The sequence below is a fragment of the Acipenser ruthenus genome, chromosome 7 (genome assembly GCF_902713425.1).
Source record: "Acipenser ruthenus chromosome 7, fAciRut3.2 maternal haplotype, whole genome shotgun sequence".
Lineage (NCBI taxonomy): Eukaryota > Metazoa > Chordata > Actinopteri > Acipenseriformes > Acipenseridae > Acipenser > Acipenser ruthenus.
In genome coordinates this window covers 4,267,327-4,293,211 of record NC_081195.1, presented here as the reverse complement: position 1 = coordinate 4,293,211, position 25,885 = coordinate 4,267,327, and the positions used below count along the sequence as shown (strand labels likewise).

The window sequence follows — 25,885 nt, the reverse complement described above, 5'->3', positions numbered from 1 at the left end:
GAGGTACCGATATCCCCTTGGTAGTGTTCCCTCTTACAGTACATGCAAAATAACCTTTATTTAAACACATATACTGTGTGTGTGTGTGTAATATATATATATATATATATATATATATATATATATATATATATATATATATATATATATATATATATAATGTATATGTATGTGTGTGTATATATATATATATATATATATATATATATATAATATAGAATCAGTGAAATGTACTTAGATGTGGTATTGCACAAGCATCCGGTATGTTTTGAAAACCACATGGGTTTTGGCTTAAATGCTATCAATCTGATGATGACTCACACAGGTTAGTATGTGAGGGGACTACAGGATTTGCTCTGCCAGTTTGCAGTCAAGAGTTTCCATTGTTAAAAATGATTTAGGAGGAATCGTCTTTGAGTAACATCCTTAGCTACAATGTTTAAGAATATAATTTATTTTTCATCTGCGGTAATACTTATAAGAGTAACACATCAGGGAACATGCTGTACTTTGCTTCATTGTCAAAATCAGTAAAAGTTATATTGCAGTTGTTAGGAAAAACAAAGTATAATTTTATTTTTACTGTATTACAGTCTAGGGAATGTATTGATCTGCTGTAGCACCTTCTATTGAGAGTGCACTATATATTTATAGTTGACATTTGTGGTTTTGTGGCCATTTCTCCTGCCTTCTGTTCAATAACTGTTTATATAGAAACCCCTGTGGTAAGACTTTGCTCAAGCATTTGTGTCCTGAGTCTTTTACATGGTATACATTTTGATGGCTACTAATTTGCCCTTACTGGTGAATTCTATTACACTATGTTGCGGGTGTACAGGTATTAAACAACTATTTAATCAGACTGCAAGCTTTCATCAGCATTACATCATTTTACCTACATTACAAGTTCCTGTCATTTTGAACAGTAAGCCGTACTCAAGTACTTCACTTTAATATTTTTTAAGCCATTACCTATACATGAGCAGTGATGATGATAACAAAAGATTGCCCAACACTAAGAAGATTTCAGAATTTATTTCAATGTACTTTGAATGCATACAGATACATGGAATAACTTGAAGTATTGAACATGTTTAAAAACTAAGCATTGTATAAGGGCTAACACAACTAGATAAAAACAATCCAGGATACTGGGAAAAAGTCACAATACTAGATGCAAGTACTGTTGAACACTGCTGCGCCTTGAACTGTATGTTTTTTGCTTGTGGTTTTTCTTTTCCAAAGATTCAAACAGGAATGTTAAATAATACAACTACCTAAGCAGGTTGCCATGGAGACCACCAGACTAATATAACTACGACACTAAAAATATCAAAAGAAACATGGCCTTATGCTTATTCCTAAAATCCAGTGCACATTAGCATGAGTTTGCATTTATTATACGTCCTTGGAAATTAAATGCAGTTTAAATAGAAGCTGTTAAACAGGTCAGTGCTACATTATATACATAGTAATAGTTAACATCATAGAAGATGCATGTATCCCATTGTCAAGGACTTAAAGTCCATGCAAATTCACTTGGTAGCATATCATATTTTGCTAACCAATACATTCAAAGGCAACAAGCACACTTCAGGGTTTTGTGTAGTATTGTATATTGCAATTTGTAAGTGAAAATGTACGTAGATATCCCATTACATTACAACAGCGTTACCAAGGTTACTTCCATTAAATATACCAAGTGTCAGGTGGAAATATGCAGATCTGATTTATTTTTTATTTCTAAACATGTATGCATAAAAAAAGATATAATATTTCTTCGACCTCAATAGCAAGCCTGCCAAGTGTCTCCTGTTTTTGAAATTTAGTTTTCCCATGAAAACTATATGACATGTCCAAACATATTTAGGTCACAACTAATGGAATTTTTTTTTCTTAAAATGACTGTGAGCAGGGGGTCAGAAAATGAAGTATTCAAAAAAAAAAAAAAAAAACTGTACAAGATTTAAATATAGCTTTTTTCCTTGCAACAGCAACTGCATAGGTATTCATGGGTATTTTGCAGTATTTCTTACTGCTGCATGCAAAATACTGTAGTTTAGTGTAAGACTTAACAATTGAGAAAAGGGCACACGTAGGGAGTAGTTACTGTAACATTAGACTGCATTGATAACTGTAAAAACACACAGTCATACAGAAAGGGGCTCAGCAATGTATTAGACCAGCTTATGAACTGTGAACTCTAGTTGTATAGCACAAATACAATAACTTACTCAGTTGGGTGTTTAAGGCAGAGCATTTATTGCAGTAGACAGCAAGATGTGCACTTTTGAGCTGACAAATATTTTATGACGCTTAATTACACCTGCCAGTGAAAATGTACATCACATCTAAACCTCAACTGACTGAATTCCACTGTGACAAAAATAAACATCTCCTAGATACGTTTTATCCTTCAAACACACCTATTCCACTTGGCTTTAATCTACTGCAACATCAGATTGCAGATTTGTGTGGGTTTACTTTGTCTGCAGATAAACTAGAAGCTAAAAGTAGTTGTACACATAATTATCATTTTTATTACACACAAGCAGGCTGTTAAAGCATTACAAATCACTAACATGCCAACATAGATATACTGTGATGAATTCTGAGAGATTGTTTCATTTATCTGTAAATTTGGACTACCTTTTTCCAGACCTTGTTAGAATAGTAAAGAGACGCTTTCTGCTTTCCTTGACTGTTCCTGGCTTGTGATTTATTTATCTGGAATGCATGATTCTATTTGAAATTGATTTTCATTTTTTTTTTAATTGAGTGGGAACTGAAGCGGCAATATTTATTCTTGATAACATCAGATGAGCTTAGCTGCGGATTACTGTGGCTATAAGTGCATGTTCCAATTCCTCTAAAGATGGTTACCTGTAAAATAAACTCGAGAGCAAGCCCTGGAGCTATTATCATGGTGAGGAAAATTGTGTGTTGTTTTTTTTTGCACTGATCATTATAAAGTAATGGGGTAGATCTGGTATAATCTATATTTGCAGTCTCCCATATCCCATATTTAAATAAAGAATATTCTATCACATCAATAAATCTCTTTTTACTCTGGGAACAGTATTATTTCTGGCTCAAATGTATGAAAAAAGGTCTGTACAAATTTAGAGTGATACAGTATGTGGGAGGCAGCTAGTTGGCATGGCAACCATAGTGCAGCTTTTAATTCCACTTGGTGAGTAATGCTAACACAACAATGATTTTTAATAGATTATGGCTATGCAAGAACAAGCCTTTTGTATTCTCTGTCAATTCTACTTAAAAGCATTTACCACGGTGGAAGGATTCTGCTTTGCCCCTTATCGAACAAAACTGCTCATTGGAAAGCACCAATGTAAATTGTATAATTTGTGACAAATTAAGTGTAGCATGTAATAATCAAATATAAAACCAAACTCACAGAAAAAAAAATCAGTATTTAAAGACAAAGGCTATAAGATTTTTTAAGTCATAATAAACTTGTGAACTGTACTGACTACATGCTAAGTATACAGATACTGTAAGGCTTCCATTACAGTAGAGCAATGTCTTCTGAGACAGTAGTGCTAGTTATCTCATTGTTATTACTGCTGTGATTCATTGTAATGAAAGTTGTCTTCAAGTTGTCAGCTGTTGATGTTTAGATAGAGATTTCAAAAGTAGCGCATCAATCTCATTTAAGGGTTGTTGTTTAAAATGGAGAAGACGAACTACCACTCTGCTACTGCAGGTCAAACCAATGTATTAACCTGTAAGCCTCTTGTCCATTTGGCAGCCTCAAGCTGGAATACTGTGGACCACTGGAGGGGAGAGGATAATAATCAGCAGGAAGATTTTTTATTCTGCATGTGATTTGAAATTATGTATGTGTGCAGCTATGGCCAAAAGTTTTGCACCACTCTGTAGAATTAACACATTTTACTTCATATAAGTTGAATGCATCCTGCTGAATAATATTATGTTAATATATTGAATTAAATACCGCTTTGTAGTTTTCCATATAAATGTGACAATGTCGAAATCTAGCATGAAATACCGTACTACTATTATGGCTTCCAATGGGTTTGCGATATCATTTTGTAGTTTCTTTGATTACATGGTGTTAAATAAAAGATCTAAATTATGTTCATGTTGTTTTAATTTTTTTTTATAATGTTTTAATCCTAAAATTATAAGTGATGCTAAACTTTTGGCCATAGCTGTAAGTGGCCCTTTTGGTACAAAAAAAGGAAAGTGATTCTGTAAGACTCCAACATTATCACACCCTGCCAAAAAAGTTCTATAGTATACTATAGTAGTACTATAGTATATTGTAGTAGTACTGATGTTATAGTATAGGGCAGCAGTGTGGAGTAGTGGTTAGGGCTCTGGACTCTTGACCGGAGGGTCGTGGGTTCAATCCCAGGTGGGGGACACTGCTGCTGTACCCTTGAGCAAGGTACCTAGATTGCTCCAGTAAAAACCCAACTGTATAAATGGGTAATTGTATGTAAAAAAATAAATAAATAATGTGTAAAAAAATAATGTAATTGTACGTAAAAATAATGTGATATCTTGTAACAATTGTAAGTTGCCCTGGAAAAGGGTGTCTGCTAAGAAATAAATAATAATAATAATTGTAGCAGTATGCTGTAGTATTACTGATGCAGGGGAGCTATTTTGGGATGGTGATGTATGATTGTTGATGATGTCACAGTGGAGATTAACAGACCATTCAAAAGGAAAACATGGACCTATGTGAAAAAGTCTGTTTATGTATGAAGGTAGTGAATTTTCTTTAGGATTTGACATCACATACAGAGGCAGTGCTAATTGTAAGGCTCCTTCTGTGTAATATCTTACAGCTGCCTGGTTTCTTTGAAAATCTTTGTAGTTAAAGCCAGTTCCAGAGGTAATGGTCCAGCGCATTAATAAACCATCTCACCATTTGTATGTGTCTGTACATTAGCCTGTATGATTATGAAAAAAGTCATGTTGTCTCTGTCATCACATCAAAGTCTATTTTTTAAATGATTAAAGTGTTTATTTTGTAATTACAAGTCAGATAATTGAAACTATGAATAGGATTGTACCTTTCCAAACTACGAATTTCATTCATATGTGATGATCCTCTTACTGTAAGGCATATTATTTGGATTTCTGTAATCATTTTATATTAACACCATCTTTTTGGACAGTCTAAATTGAACAGTGCTGTATTTAAATGAACCAGTTATATCAGTAAAAACAATCGTATCAGTAGGGTGCTAAATCAAAATCGATGAAACCGTCTTACATGTCGGAGTGAACTTCAGTGATAACCTACAGTATGTGCTCTGTGCATCTCATTTGAAAGTGTGAAGTTAAAATTGGAGCTTGTATCTCACACATCACCCGATAGTAAAATATTTTTAAAGCTATTTACATAAATTAAACACAATATATAAAAATGCTAAATTTAAATATGTTTGAATGTTTCTTCTAAGAAGAAAATAGAAAAAGAAAAATAAGGATACAGACATAAATGGCAGATGAAAAGACATAGCAGACATATAAAAACAAATGAAGAATTATAAACATTTAAAATACACAACTAACTGACGAATACAATAACACAACATATGTATTACATTATACAAATATGTAATGTGCAGTTTAGCTAAGTTTCTTTCACTAGGTAAGTAGGCTGTGTTTGGCTGGAATAAACTGTATTATTGGGCAAGAACTTTTATTTATTTATTTATTTATTTTTTGAACATTTTAAATTCAGTCACTGTGGCACGGTTTAATAATTAGCATTGCCCTTAGCAGTGCACACTGTGGTAGTTGATGTGTTCTTGTGGTGTGCTGATTCCTTTCTGCCACACTCACTTTGCAATAAAAAAATCAGATCAGCCTTACATGCTGCATCCAAAAAAACAAACAAAAAAAACGTTATGCTGTGTCTTCATTACATCATGAAACCAGTTTTAGTGAACTATTTAAGAATTATTTGTAAAGTTTTAATGTGAGTTGTCTAATTCTGGTAGTTTGTCTCTTTAAGTCATCGCTGCAGTGTTGATGAGCCCTCGAGCAGAGATGGTAAGAACCATTCTCACCTCTGCAGCAGGGAGCTTGACCAGCGCTAGCTATTGAAATGCACTCTGCGCGTAATGCACTGAATGAAACCCCATTCCCATGGTTACAACGCTTCTTTTGGTAGATTCCGGTCTGTTGGGGAAAGGGAGGCAACTTATCAGTTTTGTTGTACAGGAGTTAAAACATTGAGCACGACCCTGTGGCGACTGGAATGTTGTATTCATATTTTTTTCTTCCTTATTTCATCTGCAGAATACCGTGGCAGTTGCTTCTATCCAGTTACCACCGAGTGTTACACTTAGCTCGCCGGCATTGCAATCTGTTGATAACTACACTTGCAAGCTCCAGTTTGTTGTCTTTCGAAATGGGAAACTCTTTCCTAGCACAGGAAATTCATCAAATCTTGCAGATGACGGAAAACGTAGGAGTGTTTCCACACCAGTTGCTTTCCTCAAATTAGGTAAGGGAGTAACCCTATATTTAATTTACTTAAATATTTGTAAAGAAATGTTAGCATACAAAACAACGCTATAAGCACATATCATCATTTTAATAAAACAGTTTATCACTGTACCGTGACATAATGCTATTTTTTTTTTAAATAAAGAAACTAGCATAATGAGATAGTATAGCTGTAGTGTATTCAAGACAAAAAAATTGGTTTACCATGCTGTATGCAGACAAAAATTTACCTGTAATATATACGTCATGCTAGAGTTGCATTCAGTATAAATAGGCGTTCTGACTGATACTATATATGACAAGCCTCCCTTAATTAATGGTTCATTGCTATTCACATGTTATACAGTGAGATATATGCGTACATATATTTATATTTTACATCGTTTATAGTAACAGTGACCACTTCGTTTAAAGTTGCCCATATTAAACGGCATTTTTCCCCCCTCATTTAAGACATCACAGTACACTACATCAGACACTAAAGCACCATACGAGAATATCATTCATGTACTTGACTTGATTGATTATAAACGTTTAGGCTGGTGTTTGTGCTCTAACCTGGCGTCTTAGTTAAAATAAGCAGACAACGAGACCGTCGCGTAAATTGACAAACACAAGGGAAATGCACGCAGTTATACGGTCAGAAATGAAGTATGTAATACTTGGTTTTTTTTTGTTGCCTGTACAAATGTGCAAGTAACTGCTGTTTGCAATCCACCGAACAATACGTTTAGAATGTATGTTCACTGGATGCAACACTTAAGGATGTGCCACTCTTATCTCGCTGATTCAATGTGTTGCTTTTGCAGATGGGTGCAGCTTTGGGAACCTCTCGCAGCCCATTACTGTTGCTCTTAGGCACTTCACACAGGGTGTAGACCCTACAGCAGCCCATTGGGATTTTGACCTTCTAGATGGACACGGAGGCTGGAGGGCAGAAGGGTGCCACTTAACTGGCTCTGCGGGCAATATCAGCACTATTCATTGCACACGCTACAATAATTTTGCTGTGCTAATGGTGAGTATACAACTGGGGAGGGAGCGCGTATTCCTCCCACATAGCGCCTCTTAAGTCATAACTTCGTAATACTGTAAATTGATTTCATGTTTTTGTTTTACCCCTGTATCACGTTATAGCTTTAGTTAAGTTATTCAAATCAGAACTGAACGTATTCTTATTTTCAGTTTTATCTGCAGCATATCCTTTGTAAGCAACACAAAAAAATGAGCGTACGTGATTTCGTTTTTATTAAGGTGAAACAACTGAAATCTATGTTCATACATTTTAATGCATACATTTTAACACTTGGATGAAGTCTAAGCAAGGAAAACTGAACCGCAAGGCTCAATGATACTGTTGCAATCTTTAATTTTTAATAGTTATTTATTTTGAATTATTATCCTGCACAAGAGAAAGGCTGTCTCCTTAATCCTACCGAAGATGCGTTGATCATACAAATGTTTAGTTGCAAGCATACCGCAATGCTTAATTGATTTAGCATAAATGGCAGACACGCATGATGTTGTTGTTTTTAAACAAATATACAGAGTGAACCAGACGCGACAGTTTAACACAATTTAATAAATTGTGAGAAATGTAGATATATTTAATTATTTTAAGGCTGTTTTGTTCTGTCCTTATTAATGCTGTATCTATATGGTTATGTAGTTACCCACTGTTTACATGAATAAGAGGTTTAAATCTGAGTAAATATCAAAGAAGTGGTATGTATTTATAAAGAATAGCAGGACTGTACTAAGGAATGTGAAACCCAGAGAAGGTGTGCATTGAATACCAATCTGTTGCTGTCAGATGGAGCACAGATGTCAGCCAGTCATTGCATAGGTCTATGGCAAGATAAGTGCGTTTACTATCATTCCTTTTTTAAACAGAAATTGTGTTTTTTTGCCTAGAAAACACGTTTTATAAAAGGCTCTGAGCCATGTCATTGCTGAATTATAGCCCATAGAATTGATAGATAAAGAGTTAGGTGATATTGTAAAGTAATTCAGTAAATTGAAGTGACCATGGATTTAATGATTTGAACTTAGGTGCATGTAAGAAGACATGAAGAATGTTTGCTAACCCATTGTAGTGCTTTTCCTACAGTTCATTTCAAGTATAGATTGGCCCCTTCCTCTATATGTAGTGACCACACCCTTCATTTTTTTAATAGCTGGGAAAAATCTAAGAATCATAAAATACATTCCCATAATAATAATAATAATAATAATAATAATAATAATAATAATAATAATAGAATATACAAATTGAAAATGATTGCATCTGCAGTAACCTGTTCAGTGTTGTGCATGCTCAGGGTTCCTCCATTAAAATTGCTTTTATTATTATTATTATTATTATTATTATTATTATTATTATTATTATTATTATTTTGTATGAGTTGTATTTAAACGCTGTTAAAATGATGTATAATTCATACAAATTACTTTTAGATGACCATTTTTAATTCGGGAAGGAATGAAGGAATCTTTTTTTAAAGCTGATTTGTTGTTGGTGTGTGTTTATTATAGTTTCATGTGTGTAGAGACAGTATTTTAAATATAAAGCAATAACTGCAGACAAACAAGGTTGGAAATGATTGGTGTAGAAATGAGATTAAATCTAGGGCCACACCATAGTATTATATCTGAGCATCCAGACATTATCATTTTTATCTAAATGCAATGTTATTTTTCTCTTTTTATTTGAAACATCCACATGTAATGTGATCTCTAGTTTTTAATGTAAGTGGACCATAGTGTATTATCATACAGGACTACAAATCAGGCTAGTAGGAAGGTATTGGGCACTTTATAAGTTTTATTGAAATATATTAAAAATTATGCTGCATTCAGTAAATACAATATAGGGTTCAGTATTGATCATGAAATAATATAGACAACCGGTAGATGAAGCCCCATGTTGACCCTTCCACAACACAGAAGGATGTGAGCAGAACTTCGGATTTTGAACATTTCATCAACAGAGTTAAGGGTCAATCTCAAAGACGTCAAGCTTATCTGTTCCGCAAAGTCCAATTTCCAATTTGTGCTCATATTAAACTCAGAGGATAACCAGAGAAATAGAGCACTTGAGTTTAAAAGTCTTGAGGGTTACAACACATTTCAGGACCCTGGACAGTGCACTTGGGTTGGGGGGGGGGGGGGTAAGCAATTAGCTAGTTGGCCATGTGTAAAATCAAAGAATTATCTTACTTTGCAAAGGGCAAGATAGTGTCCATAGTTATAGATATCAAAAAATATAATGTAGAATGCTACATTTTGAGAGGGTTGCAAAATGTACACAATTGTACCATCCATATCTGTATGAAACGTTGACTATTGGAAATTAGGTTAACCTGCCAGTTGTTACCAGGTTCTCACTTCTGGTCTGCTGCCCTTTGCTTCATCTGTGATTGGTTTTCAAAACGTGGATCTTTGCTTGTAGAAGGCTCTTTGATTTAAAAAAGGCTTATTGATTTATTTTATGCTAATCAAATTCACTGGTCTGCAGAATAAAAGGTTAATTGATTATCTCACTATATCAATTCTGTGAAGTACATACTGGTCCTGTTATGGGACACAGGCCATCATAATTTGTCAAATTAGTCTTTGTTCATGCAGCAGCTTAACAGGATTTTTTTTTTAGATGTAGTAACTAGACTCATCATGTAAACTAGCCGTTTGTCAAGACAGATAGGTGTATCTTTTGTCCCACACAAAGAGCAAGTCAAAAGTAAAATGGCTGTTGTCAAGGAGACTTGAAAGCTAATCAGTATGCTTTTGAGTCTTGCTTAGATTCATCTAATCCATGAAATTTCTGTCATTAAGCGTCAACCTTCTTCTGTTTGGTGCCATTTTGAAAGTGTAGATATGAAGGTGACATTCAGATGAATGCATTTGGGAAAGAGCTGTTGATTGCTTATTGTGTGAACCGAGACGGCCAGTAGGTTAAAATTAAAAAATCATAGTCAAGATCTGCAAGTCGGACCTACTGTGTGAACTTTTCTGTGATTTTAACCTGTTGGTGTTAACATAAGTCAAAATCAACGTTCCAGTTCGTCACAGATCTGTCACAGCAGATGTACCCCAAAAGGTTTCAGGTTGTCAACCTTTTTGATTGAGTGGCATGATATGCACTGGTGCACAGGACTGAAAATTGATTTGTAGTTTGGCTATCTGAAATCCTTATGGCCTTGACCAGTAAAGCGGATTACTTATCTGTATTTTCAGTCAAAGCCTGAATCTTTTTCTCATAAATGTTACATGGACTAGGTTTTCCTTGAGGCAAGGATATTTGGCCTGCTGATAAGTTGGCTGTATGTAAATTAGTTTATTCAGTATGCGTGCTGATACATTTAGTGGTAAATTAAAATACAGTATCACCTACAATAGGGGTAAAAAAAAGTGTTGTCCATGGTTACCACTGTGAGGTCATAATGAACATTCCATTGGACTTCATCTGGTCTGTAAAATGTTTGTGATTCTTTCTTAAGATATTGCCTGGTTCAGTATATGATAATATATTTTACCATATGGATGATGGTGGTAATTAGGTAATTCTTACTCATTACACACAAAGGACAACATTCTTCCGTCCGGGGAAGCAACCTCCAAGAAAAAGTATTAAAACCATGCCTGGGAACAGCGAGGATGGAGAGTCCGGGTTTACCCAGTGGAGGTGGGTTGTCGAGGATTTGTGGCACACTCTACAACCCGGTTTCTCAGAGATGTCAGGTTCAGTGGTCAAGAGTTGCATCGCACAGTGAAGAACTTACCTGAAGCAGCAGAGAGGAGCAGCAACTGGCTGTGGTTGAGATGGAAAGATTCTGGTTGGGGATTTCAAGCACAATAGAAAGAAAGCAACATTGATGCACAGGTAAGTCAGCTGGGCTGAGCTGAGTGGGGGACAGAGGGGGGTGATTCAGGGATGCCAGAGTCACCATCGAGCCCTCTTGAGGTGTCGTGGGCTAGTCGACGAAACACCAAGGATACTTGAAGACCCCAGAGATGTACCCTACTCAGCTCAATACAGACGGTTGTCATTCTGAGGCGCTAGGGAGACCGCACTGTGGTTGATCCCTGGAGCCAGCATCGCAGCCATTATGTGTGCTGATGAGCCAGAGAGGCAAAATAATCTGATCCCTTGAGCCAGCATTACATTTTAGCCATCAACACCAGGCAGAAGGATATCTGGAAGGAAAACGCAAATGGATGGAAATACAGATGGATCACATTAGTTTACTGTAAAGCTATGTCATAGTTGGTGCTTATGTTGGCGAGTGCCGAGTCTAAAATCAGCATGAAGTTTTAACACCTACTATTATGTAATGGAAATCATGTGTGGTAAAAGTTGGTATCACATTAAACCATGCAGTATCTGCTATTTGTTTACTGATAACCAAAAGAAAATATCTGTCAAGCACTAGCACTCCCTTCTAGAATCTCTTCATAGTCTTCCATGTGAGTCATTATTTGGTGAGAATTTTCTTGCCAGCACAGATGCTGGAGTTGGTACATGATGAGAGGTTATGCCTGCAAAGGAAAATACACCAAGTCTGGAACAGCTCATACAAGAGAGCCTAGCTCCATTGTACAGTGGTTAAGGTGCAGACTCTGTCTTTGCATTGGGTTGCCTTGCCGCACCCTGATAATCTCTCAAGAGTCTGAATAGCTGCACCAACCTATACCGTGCTAAATTAAGATGGCAGAATAGTCATGGCCTGCTTTGTGAAAGGTTTTATTTGAGAGTAGAAAGACAGAAGGTACCATTGCTAGTAGTTCTAGTTTATGTTTGCTGCAGAAACAGTGATATAATACAATGTATTACCACTTTGGGCTGTGACATATTTACTACATCCAAAACAAATCAAGTTGGGAACCAGTGGCTTGCTTTTCAGTGAATTTCTATTTCTGTTTTAGGATGGAGCTTCTATTTAGTTGTAAACATCATATTTTTTTTTTATGTTCCTTCACGTCAATGTGGGTTTGGATTTGCTGTGCTCAGTTCAGATGCCGTGGCGCTCTGTCGGGCTGTCTATGTTTGTTTATGTATACGTTGCTGTTGTTTTATGTCAGGTTTTCAACAGGCCTATTACCGTTTGATGTGTTTTACTTATGTAGGAGAAATATGGGAGATCCAAGTCAAAATATACAGCGGTGTTAATACAGTGGAAGTATTTTATCAATCAAATTACTGCACTTTACAGTTGTGCCATACTAAACAAAAGAACCGCAAGTTGGTACAAGCCTTATCTGAAACACCGAAAGGTAGACTTATCATGAAATGGCAAAACAGGCCAACAGGCTTAAAAAATGTTTTAGAACTGTGGTAAAGACACTGAAGTGTGTATATTTTAAACTTGACAGTGAATGACTGTATAGTTGTTATAATGAAGGTAATCAAGTTTATAAAACTAACTTGAGGAGCACCTCTGCGTCTCTCTTTCTGATAGCAGCGCCCCATGTGCCTCGTTTGAGAATTGCTTGCTGTGAATAGCAACAAGCAGCCTTTCCTGACCTCATAACATCCCAGGTAATATCTGTGTTTGTTTATTTAGTATAGAATAAGACAGCAGCGTTGACGATTATTGCTTGGTGTATATCCTACACAGTCGTCAGTAGCTAGTTGTCTTTTTTTAGCTGAAACTGACACAGAAAGATAGATTTACCTGTTGTCACCAACAGCAACTTGCTGGTGCTGCTCTCAAAATAACTATTTTACTTAGGAAGACAAGGACATTCAAAATGCTTAGTGTTTCAAGCAATGTCATTTAATATGATACATATTTCAGAATTACATTTGTTTTGATAATGAATGTTTCTACCTTGAATTTACTTAACACACACACACACACACTCAGAGGTGTCCTATTAAATGTAATTTGACTTCATATGTATGTAGTAAACTATTCTATTCTATTCTTGATTAATTCTACTTACATTAAAACCTTAAACAATGTTCATTCATCAGGACTTTAAAATTGCAGTCTTAAAAAGGGAAAAGGGACCAGATACATTTAATTTCAGTTTATTATAGTATGTGTTTTTTTATTTATTTTATTTTTTTTTAATTAATGTGTTGCTTTTTATATTAAACTGAGCAAATTACTTTGAATCACTTTGCTTTTTACAAAGGAGTTTTCCTGGGAACTCATTTTTATTCTTCCATTCGGTTTTTATTAATCCCTCTTCCCTGGTGGTACACTTTTTTTACTTTTAATTACAGCTTTATTTAATTTCAGGAAAATCTCAGAACTAGAAGTTTGTCTTGCTGCTGTGTTTAACAAAACTTTTGCATGTACTGTTACTGTATCTAAAGTCTTGAAGTTATATGCAATTTATTCACACTGTCTGCTTTGAGTAATTTTTGTATCAATGGAAAGTCTTTGGCTGCCAAAGAGAAGAGAAATAGCAGTGAAATACACTGCCCACATACTGCATGTTAAATAGAAAATACCTCGACAGACAGTGTCAAGGATAGAATGTCTGTTTCATTTAAAGGTTTATCGAGGTTGTTCTTGGGAGCTTGTATGCTCCTTTACAAAAATACCTGCTTGCCATGATAAGAAGAAAAGAGTGATGCTTGGGGGGGAAGTAGGCTAGGACACCAGTTCAGTGCCACCGATTCTTTTTTTCTTGGTTTAGAATCGTTAATGTCTTTTTAAAGCATGTAGGAGCATGCATTTTACATCTAATTAAAATAGTTCTGAAGCAATCTCCAGTGTCATTAAGGCACACATCTCTAATGAACTATTCCAGCACTGAAGATCTGTAAAAGAAAAGTAACTAAAGACAGCAGAGTGCCCATATACAGACGTGCTCAAATTTGTTGGTACCCCTCTACAAAAAACGAAGAATCCACAATTTTCTCTGAAATAACTTGAAACTGACAAAAGTAATTGGCATCCACCATTGTTTATTCCATATTTAATAGAAATCAGACTTTACTTTTGATTTTTTATTCAACATAATATTGTAAATAAGAAAACAAATGAAAATGGCATGGACAAAAATGATGGGACCGCTAACCTAATATTTTGTTGCATAACCTTTAGAGGCAATCACTGCAATCAAACGTTTTCTGTAGCTCTCAATGAGACTTCTGCACCTGTTAACAGGTAGTTTAGCCCACTCTTCCTGAGCAAACTGCTCCAGCTGTCTCAGCTTTGATGGGTGCCTTCTCCAGACTGCAAGTTTCAGCTCTTTCCATAGATGTTCGATAGGATTCAGATCAGGACTCATAGAAGGCCACTTCAGAATAGTCCAATGTTTTGTTCTTTTCCATTCTTGGGTGCTTTTAGCTGTGTGTTTTGAGTCATTATCCTGTTGGAGGACCCATGACCTGCGACTAAGAGAGACAGAGTACGTTTCGCTCCAGAATGCCTTAATAGTCTTGAGATTTCATTGTGCCCTGCACAGATTCAAGGCACCCTGTGCCAGGCGCAGCAAAGCAGCCCCAAAACATAACCGAGCCTCCTCCATGTTTCACTGTAGGTATGGTGTTCTTTTCTTTGAAAGCTTCATTTTTTCGTCTGTGAACACAGAGCTGATGTGACTTGCCAAAAAGCTCCAGTTTTGACTCATCTGTCCAAAGGACATTCTCCCAGAAGGATTGTGGCTTGTCAATATGCATTTTAGCAAATTCCAGTCTGGCTTTTTTATGTTTTTCTTTCAAAAGTGGAGTCCTCCTGGGTCTTCTTCCATGGAGCCCACTTTCGCTCAAAAAGCGACGGATGGTGCGATCAGAAACTGACGTACCTTCACCTTGGAGTTCAGCTTGTTTCTCTTTGGCAGTTATCCTTGGTTCTTTTTCTACCATTCGCACTATCCTTCTGTTCAATCTGGGGTCGATTTTCCTCTTGCGGCCGCGCCCAGGGAGGTTGGCTACAGTTCCATGGACCTTAAACTTCTTAATAATATTTGCAGCTGTTGTCACAGGAACATCAAGCTGCTTGGAGATGGTCTTGTAGCCTTTACCTTTACCATGCTTGTCTATTATTTTCTTTCTGATCTCCTCAGACAACTCTCTCCTTTGCTTTCTCTGGTCCATGTTCAGTGTGGTGCACACAATGATACCAAACAGCACAGTGACTACTTTTCTCCATTTAAATAGGCTGAATGACTGATTACAAGATTGGAGACATGTGTGTTACTAATTAAAGAAACTAATTAGTTTGAAATATCACTATAATCCAATTATTTATTATCTTTTCTAAGGGGTACCAACAAATGTGTCCAGGCCATTTTAGAATATCTTTGTAGAATAAGCAATAATTCATCTCTTTTCACAGCTTCTTTGCTTTATTCTATGACATACCAAAGGCATGCAAGTATACATGATAAAATAGCTTTTAATTTCATCACTTTTCAGGAGGAATGAAGCATTATTTCAATGAGCTGTAAGGGTACAAACAAATTTGAGCACGTCTGCATAATGTATATAAGCCATTTTTATTTTATTTTTTTTCTATAAGACACTGAAAGTAAAAGACGCAATCAGTGTAAGACACAATTTAATTAGTTATCTGTTTGCATTGTTACTTTGTGCTGAAATTGTATTCACATAGAGTAAGTTCAGGGGGGTGAGGAACAGTCTGCTGTAGCTTTAGAGGAAGCCCACCATCAGTGCATGGGTGGGTATATAGACTGTTTAATAAGTACATTTATGGCTTGCCTTATGTGGCATGTTTTTTTAAACTGGCTGCAAGGCTTGCTATCGCATAATTCATTGTCTTTTTGGCCTCAAAGACATGAATTTATTCTTCAGTAGCACTTGAGCGGCCTGGTACCTTGCACTCTCTCGTAGACTTTGGATTCTATTCGTGCAGTGAAAGATGTGTAATTGGCATCTCCCCTCCACAAGCAAGGGCAAGTATAGCAGCACAGTAGGACGTTGACCCACTAGGTGCATCCCTGGGCCATTGAATATATATTACAGTCTTTAAAGTCCACAAGGATAAGCTCTGAATTTAGACATAGATGGGTTTACCCTAGGCACTAATTACCAAGTAGGTCAAGCAAAGCTCAAGTGAACGTCTGGACTCTGTGAAAGCCATGAAAAACCTTTCCTTTGATTCCACTGTAAAAAATGAGCCGCAAGGAATAGTGTTCTAAAATACACATAAAAACCCATTCATTATCTTGGAATATTTCTTATAATATATCTGTAAAGATGATCAGTTTGCAGCCTTTATAAATATTTTAACCATTAACTATCAGTGCTAATGATGCATTTGAATTCCTTATACGTTTTTAATCAGTCGACAGTTAGTCTTAGAAATTGAAGAGTTGTACTGCTGTGGTGCATGAAATGATATGGAGCTACGGAATATGAATCCAGATTCTTTATACAAAATGAAGTCTGCAGTTGATTTTCTTCCTGACCAGTTGTCTTCACAAGCTTCTAAAATTCGCTAGGAGAGAGCTCTCTATCTTTCAACAGAGGATTGAGATCTACTGTTAAGCACTGAGATGAAAGCAGCAGAAGAATGTGAGCATTGGGTTATGTATGTGAATATCTGGATACTAACCATGCTGTGTGTTCTTGTTGTTCAACAGGATTTAAAGACAGTGCTGTCCTTCCCACCATACCCAGGGGAATTCCTCCACCCTGTTGTGTATGCATGCACGGCCGTCATGTTACTGTGCCTGTTCGCTTCTATTATTACCTACATCGTGCACCACAGGTAACTTCATAATCTTATATAATTAATTTATATATTATGGACATGTGCAATGTTCAGTGCTTTCCTACACAGTCTCCCTGATGGATGCCTCCTCTTCCTGTGTTTTGTGTGATCTTGTGATGTTGCATGAGCAAAAGGTGTTTGTTACCTTGGTTACCAGGTCTCTTGTCACTTCTCCTCATTGCACAGCAGCTTTCTTTATAAATGGAGAGCATCCCTTATTACTCATGCATAGGAATACTCCTTCATTCATCCCCAGCTTTGGTTGGAATCGTAAAGAGGCAGGTGACTGGGCTGAAGGAAATCTGTTCAACAAACACAGAATTTCACATGACATTTCATTGCGGCGACATATCTGAAGCTTCTGCATACTGTTAAGAGAGTGTTGTATTTTTCACATTCACCTCACCCCTGCATCGAAATTGCTGGGTAAAGTGAACCCAAATGCATCCATTCTCAGGGGAAGACACCTGGGAAGATACCAAGGATGTCAAGAATATTCCTGTTTGGTTAAGGAATTAATTATTGATGTTAGTTAGAAGAAAATAATCCAAGCCATATGATATTATTTATGAAAGCTATTATTTTATTTGGCTGTGATATACAATAGCAAGTTAGATTGTCTTACAGTATAGTTATTTTGCACTTTGACGGATATACCCAACAGTGGTTAGCAGATCATTGTTCAGCAGGATTGCTTTTAAGAGCTCGCCAGACCTCCTGCCCCCAAACTAACTGTCTACTACGAAGCAGGAGGTAAAAGGAAGCAGCACACATGCTCGCCCCCTTAGGAGACACGCTCCTAAAAAGCAACAGATTAATTGCAGACAGAAGGTCATTTTATTGCATTTGCAGACGAAGGAGATAAGATCCTCAGTGAAAGCTATATAAGGGAAACTAGTTAAAGTTAATTGCTGACAATGCAGAAAATGCATTCGACTTCATTCATTCCCCTGATATATTACAACAGTACATCTCAACAGTATTTCAAAACAGAGAAGTACACCGACTTCACACAGAGGTTTCTAAATCAAAACATGTCCAGGATTATTATGCTACAGCATGAAGAATTAGAATTCCAATAAATAGACAGTTGTTATAAGGACACTTGCTGCACAGGAGAAAAAGTAGATGCAGAACCAATACTACAAAGATACCATCTTGGAGATTTTTTTCTTTAACAGGATTGCTCCAAAATAGCTGAATACATTTCTTTCAAATTTCATTGAGTGATGACCCGAGGTATGCTGATTAGATTCTGGAAGGGATATCTGATCAAAGGTGACAGACTGACTGGTGGCCATTTTTGACTTTTTTTTATCTACCGTACCATACGAATGATAGCCTTTTCAGAGCTTTGTTTTATGATTTATTAAAAAAAAATAAAAAAATAAAATAAAATAAAAAAAATTATGGAAAATGTGTGCTCTTTATATTTATTACCAGTTTATAAGGTTGCAATATGTAATTTGTGTGTTAATAAAATGTATTCAATGTATGCTCGTTGCGCTAATGATTTCTCAAAGTATTATTATTATTATTATTTATTTCTTAGCAGATGCCCTTATCCAGGGCGATTTACAATCGTAAGCAAATACATTTCAAGTATCACAGTACAAGTAATAATACAATTAAGAGCAAGATAAATACAATGACTTTGGTTCAAGCAAGTACAAGTGTGACAAAATACAATTCAATTATACAGCAGATAACAGTGTCAGTGATAGTTACATCAGGATATGATTAAATACAAAATACTACAGATTAAACACTTGGCAGATTACAGTACTCTGAAGTACAGGATTAAATGCAGTAAAATAGGGGGCAGATAAGAGCAAGTAAAGTGCATTTAAGGAAGGGTGATAAGTGTCCCAGGGGAAAAACAGAGGAGTTCTACAGGTGCTGTCTGAAGAGGTGAGTCTTAAGGAGGTGCCGGAATGTGGTCAGGGACTGGGCAGTCCTGACATCTGTAGGAAGGTCATTCCACCACTGCGGAGCGAGGGTGGAGAAGGAGCGGGCTCTGGAGGCAGGGGAGCGTAGAGGAGGTAGAGCCAGTCTTCTAGTGCAGGCGGAGCGGAGAGGTCGAATGGGGGTGTAGGGAGAGATGAGGGTCTGGAGGTAGCTGGGTGCAGTCTGGTCAAGGCATCTGTAGGCTAGTACAAGAGTCTTGAACTGGATGCGAGTGGTGATCGGGAGCCAGTGGAGTGAGCGGAGTAGTGGAGTTGCATGGGAGAAGCGAGGCAGAGAGAACACCATGCGGGCAGAGGAGTTCTGGATGAGCTGGAGCGGACGGGTGGCGGACGCAGGGAGGCCAGCCAGGAGGGAGTTGCAGTAGTCTAGGCGGGAAGAGTACCAAGGCCTGGACCAGGAGCTGGGTGGCGTAGTTGGTGAGGAAGGGTCAGATTCTTTGGATGTTGCTCAGGAAGAATCGGCAAGTGCGTGCCAGAGTGGAGATGTGCTGGGAATAAGAGAGGCAGGGGTGCAGGGTGACTCCGAGGTTCTTAGCGGAGGAAGAGGGAGAGGGTGTGGTAGATTCCAGAGGAACAGAGATAGAGAGATCAGAGGAGGGGGAGGAGGAGGGAAAGAAAAGGAGGTCAGATTTAGAGAGGTTGAGTTTGAGGTGATGCGAGTGCATCCAGGAGGAAATAGCAGACAGACAGGTAGAGATACGGGAGGGGATGGTGGAGTCAGAGGTGGGGAAGGAGAGGAAAATCTGAGCATTATCAGCATAGAAATGGTATGAGAAACGATAGGATGCGATGAGGGGGCCCAGGGAGCGGGTGTAGAGAGAGAACAGGAGAGGACCCAAGACTGACCCTTGGTGGACTCCTGTTAAGAGAGGGCAAGGTGTGGAGGTTGCTCCACGCCAGGTTACCTGGTAAGTGTGGTTGGAGAGGTAGGAGGAGAACCAGGTCAGAGCAGTGCCAGAGATCCCCAGGTCAGCGAGAGATGATAGTAGAATAGAGTGATCAACAGTGTCAAAGGCAGCAGAGATTTTATTCATAATTGATAGTAGTAATTGACATTCCTGTTAAATCCTGTTAAAAGCTTCTGTTTTGACCAGAATCCATGGTCCAGCCTTGGGGTACTGACAGGAGTGGGTCCAGTAATACCAGTGCAGGGTTTTCTGTCGCCTTGGCGTTCCTGGAGCTGGTTTACACAGGCACTGGTCCTAGTCTTCATGGAAACCCAAAACAAATATTAACTCTGTTTTGAAGAAGGTGCAAAAACAAAGGCTAATGTTCTGAGAGGAATAAAATAATACAACTTGCAAGACAAACCGATAAAAATAATAATTTAGGATGTAGCGTATGATAATATTTTAGAGCTTTGACATTTTAGCCAAGTGTTAAACGATGAGAATTTTGCCAAAACGTTTAATCGCTGTTAAAAATATTCTTGTCTAATATAGGTGGTAGCTTTAGTTTTTTTTTTTTTTTTTATGTTTGCTGACGAATACAATAGTTAATATAACATTAATTATTAAGAGACAGAGGTGCATTCAGAAATGTCATAATTAAATATTGGATAGGCAATTCTAAATGCATTAAGAACACCTTAATATTCAAATGCAAGAAGCAAGTGCACGTGCATATTTTCATACATAGTGACATATGCACTGAGAAAACATATTAAAAAAACAAGAATCGAAAGAAATTAGACTCTTCATGAAAGACTGCTACGACTGAAAGCATGCGTTCATTAATCGATCAATGAATCCAGGCTCGCAAAATACAGCACAAGCCATGGCGCTCATCAAGCGATCCAGTTTCTCATCTCTATTAAGACAAAAAGCTAATACTGGATGTCATTTTTATTTTTTGTATTTTCTGTCCCTTTTGGTAGCACAATCCGCATCAGTAGAAAGGGCTGGCACATGCTTCTCAACTTCTGTTTCCACACTGCCCTTACCTTTGCTGTGTTTGCTGGAGGCATCAACCGTATAAAATACCCCATCATCTGCCAAGCAGTAAGTATACAGGTCATTGAAGCAGTTAATTATTGCTGTTCAGTATGCATTAGGACATGCATCCATTGAAATGCTATTCATTAGTGTTGTGTACGTTTTAGTATTGTACTTAATTCATTTCTGTAGGGATGCCAGACAGAGTGAAAAGTTGTAATTTGATGGTGTGTGTGACAAATAATATGATTTTGTTTTCCAGCCTACTAAATACTTTATCATCATTAGTATTTCTGCCTCTAGGGATCCTCTCTGCACCTGATGTTAATGGTGTAATACCTGCTATTTAACTTGTGTGTCCTGGAAGGCTTTGCTCAGATGTATTTGTTATTTTAATTAGCATTTGTTTCATGTCTTCAGGGTCTTTTGGTTTGAATGAGTTTGTTCAACAGTTAGTTTCTACTGACAATGCCCCTGTTGAAAACGATGCATTACATGCACAGAGAAAGATACCTTGGGTGGTAGTTTATTGCAATTGATTAAACTACACTGATTGTGAAATATGAGCATCTGTGCCTGGCGGTTTCTCCTGTTCAGTTTAAAAACAAAACAAAAACAAAAAACTATTGTTCCCATGTAATTGTATTTTAAATAACAAAACAAAGCAGTACATCTAAATGTGACACCTTATTCAAATGCATTTTAACTCGTTTAATGTCAAATATGGATAATAAAAAAGAATGTATATATTCAGTAGAGAGTCAATTATCCGATCTTTGATCAACCGTACTGTCTAATCAACCGAACGCACCTGTAATTACATGATGAGTTACGTGTGGTGTATTACGCACACAGCTTCTGCTGCTAAAATGGCTATGAGATTTAGCTGCCAAAATGAAAGTTACAGAATTATTCGGACCACCAAAACCTTAGATGGAGCATTGTGTGCTTTAAATTGTTCTTTATTTTTCTTCTGTTTCGTCAGTAAGGGCTGGAGATCCTGTCTATGTTATTGAGTAGCTAAGAACTTTTATTTTATTAATTTCAATTGCATGTTATTACAATGCCTTAACAGCAAGTATCAAATAAACATTTTACTGAATTTTTAATGATTAATGATTCCTAAAGTTCTGTAATGTGTCAAAGTTGTACTGAATTGTATTCTTTGACGATTTTCAAAGTTTGGTATATGGTACGTTTAATTGCAGTAGGTGTTAAAGTTATACTGAATTGCACTGATTTAATAAGTTGTAAAGCTTTGTAATTTTGTATGCTCATTGTGATATAATAGGTTACTAGCTATATATCATCAAAAGGTACTTGTGTATGTTAACTTTATTCTAAACATTATTAAAGGTACAGTAATTGTTATTAATACCTGTTGGATTTATCCATACAAATCGATTATGCAAACTAGTATCGGTCCCAATTAGTTTGGATAATTGACTGTCTACTGTGTGTGTGTGTGTGTGTCTGTATATTCAGAAAATAATATGACTAATTTGAAATGTTTATTAGGTGCTGTGATATTAACAATTCTATAATAAACAAGATTTCTAATAGGATACCCAGAGATCCACAAGCTGAACATGTGATTTGCTCTGTTTTGATATAGGTTGGTATAGTCTTGCATTATTCAACCCTTTCTACTATGCTTTGGCTTGGAGTTACAGCAAGGAATATTTATAAACAAGTAACAAAGAAACCCCTACAGCTGCCTGATGGAGACCAACCTCCTCAACCCAAGCAGTCGATGCTAAGGTAATGAGATATATTCTTGTGTTAATCATGCTGTGTGCTTGATGGCCTTACAGTCAGATGAAGCAGGTTACCCTGGGGTATATTTTCAAAGTGTTTACTCCAGTCTTTAATTTACTCTACATGAATGATGTGATAATACTCCATAACTGAGAAACAAACAAATATAGTGCAAAAGTCATTTATTATTTGTTGTTGGATTTAAGTTTTTTTTTTTTTAAATCCACCATTTAAAAAAAAAAAAAGGAAGTGAATTAAAGACTGGAGTAAATGCTTTGAAAAATATTTTTTTCAGTGTTAAAACCGTTGGCTGTTTTCTGACCCCCAAATTCCTCATTTCCAGTTTTAGATTTTTTTGAAAAACTGCTAAACCCTAACTCCTGTAAGTCAGTGCTTTTTATTTGGTTCTGACAGCCCAAAAACATAACCTCTGTTTTGTCTGAATTAAACATTTAAAAAAATCTGAGACACCCAACACTTTATATCAGCAAGGTATGCAACTAATAGCGCTCCTAGAGGGGCAGTTGTGTGTCATTGGCGTAACAATGGAAGCTAACTCCATGTCTGCTAATAATGTCGCCTAATCGCACCATATATAAAGAAAATAATAAGGGGCCTAAAATCGAACCCTGAGGAACACTGCAGATAACTTCCAATAATACCGATTTATTCTCCCCAATGGAGACATACTGGAATCTGTTGGAAAGATATGACCTAAACCATGATAGGACACCACCTGAGAGACCTACCAAGCTTCCAAGATGATTCGATAAAATTAAGTGGTCAAGAGTATCAAATGCAGCACTTAGATCAAGGAGAATTAAAATGGAGGGAAAGCCAGAGTCAGAGCTTATCAACAGATCATTTAGTACTCTAACAAGGGCTGTCTCAGTGCTATGTGCAGCTCGAAATCCAGACTGGAATTTCTCATACATGCTGTTGGTAGCTAAAAAAACGTTGTACTTGGGTTACAACAATCCGCTCATGAAACTTTGCTAAATATATTATTATTATTATTATTATTATTATTATTATTATTATTTTATATATATATATATATATATATATATATATATATATATATATATATATATATATATATACACTGTATGTATATATATATATATATATATATATATATATATATATATACAGACGTGCTCAAATTTGTTGGTACCCCTCCACAAAAAACGAAGAATGCACAATTTTCTCTGAAATAACTTGAAACTGACAGGTTTTCATTGTTTATTCCATATTTAATAGAAATCAGACTTTGCTTTTGATTTTTTATTCAACATAATATTGTAAATAAGAAAACAAATGAAAATGGCATGGACAAAAATGATGGGACTGCTAACCTAATATTTTGTTGCACAACCTTTAGAGGCAATCACTGCAATCAAAAGTTTTCTGTAGCTCTCAATGAGACTTCTGCACCTGTTAACAGGTAGTTTGGCCCACTCTTCCTGAGCAAACTGCTCCAGCTGTCTCAGGTTTGATGGGTGCCTTCTCCAGACTGCAAGTTTCAGCTCTTTCCATAGATGTTCGATAGGATTCAGGCCACTTCAGAATAGTCCAATGTTTTGTTCTTATCCATTCTTGGGTGCTTTTAGCTGTGTGTTTTGGGTCATTATCCTGTTGGAGGACCCATGACCTGCGACTGAGACAGAGCTTTCTGACACTGGGCAGTACGTTTCGCTCCAGAATGCCTTGATAGTCTTGAGATTTCATTGTGCCCTGCACAGATTCAAGGCACCCTGTGCCAGGCGCAGCAAAGCAGCCCCAAAACATAACCGAGCCTCCTCCATGTTTCACTGTAGGTATGGTGTTCTTTTCTTTGAAAGCTTCATTTTTTCGTCTGTGAACATAGAGCTGATGTGACTTGCCAAAAAGCTCCAGTTTTGACTCATCTGTCCAAAGGACATTCTCCCAGAAGGATTGTGGCTTGTCAATATGCATTTTAGCAAATTCCAGTCTGGCTTTTTTATGTTTTTCTTTCAAAAGTGGAGTCCTCCTGGGTCTTCTTCCATGGAGCCCACTTTCGCTCAAAAAGCGACGGATGGTGCGATCAGAAACTGACGTATCTTCACCTTGGACTACAGCTTGTATCTCTTTGGCAGTTATCCTTGGTTCTTTTTCTACCATTCGCACTATCCTTCTGTTCAATCTGGGGTCGATTTTCCTCTTGCGGCCGCGCCCAGGGAGGTTGGCTACAGTTCCATGGACCTTAAACTTCTTAATAATATTTGCAGCTGTTGTCACATCAAGCTGCTTGGAGATGGTCTTGTAGCCTTTACCTTTACCATGCTTGTCTATTATTTTCTTTCTGATCTCCTCAGACAACTCTCTCCTTTGCTTTCTCTGGTCCATGTTCAGTGTGGTGCACACAATGATACCAAACAGCACAGTGACTACTTTTCTCCATTTAAATAGGCTGAATGACTGATTACAAGATTGGAGACATGTGTGTTACTAATTAAAGAAACTAATTAGTTTGAAATATCACTATAATCCAATTATTTATTATCTTTTCTAAGGGGTACCAACAAATGTGTCCAGGCCATTTTAGAATATCTTTGTAGAATAAGCAATAATTCATCGCTTTTCACAGCTTCTTTGCTTTATTCTATGACATACCAAAGGCATGCAAGTATACATGATAAAATAGCTTTTAATTTCATCACTTTTCAGGAGGAATGAAGCATTATTTCAGTGAGCTGTAAGGGTACCAACAAATTTGAGCACGTCTGCATAATATATATATATATATATATATATATATATTTTTTTTTTTAATTAAAAAAGTATAAAATGGCAGATGCAATAATTCTAATGTTTGGTTCAAATATTCTAATGTTTGGCTGTGGTACTAAGGCTGAGTATAAACAGTCCCTAAAAGACTTATGATCAAGATCCAGATATGTTTCCATTCAGACACATTTCAGGCATCTTCAAAAACAAGCATTTGTCTGAATTAGTTTTCCTGATGAGAACTAAAAGGTTAATGGCTCTTCTC

The 25,885-nt window shown here is 36.8% G+C and overlaps 1 protein-coding gene across 4 annotated transcripts in view; it reads left to right on the top strand.

Annotated features, from left to right (window-relative positions):
- The window catches only part of LOC117415699 (adhesion G protein-coupled receptor A1-like), an 85,234-nt gene that overhangs the window by 54,679 nt on the left and 4,670 nt on the right, over positions 1 to 25,885 (top strand). For 3 of the 4 annotated variants that reach the window (XM_034026362.3, XM_034026364.3, XM_034026366.3), the window contains 5 exons: positions 6,307 to 6,514; positions 7,326 to 7,534; positions 17,080 to 17,207; positions 21,054 to 21,177; positions 22,727 to 22,872. In XM_034026362.3, the coding sequence (XP_033882253.3) occupies positions 6,307 to 6,514; positions 7,326 to 7,534; positions 17,080 to 17,207; positions 21,054 to 21,177; positions 22,727 to 22,872 (815 nt within the window). The remainder of the gene's footprint in view (positions 1 to 6,306; positions 6,515 to 7,325; positions 7,535 to 17,079; positions 17,208 to 21,053; positions 21,178 to 22,726; positions 22,873 to 25,885) is intronic. The other variant, XM_034026363.3, reaches the window with a different exon arrangement.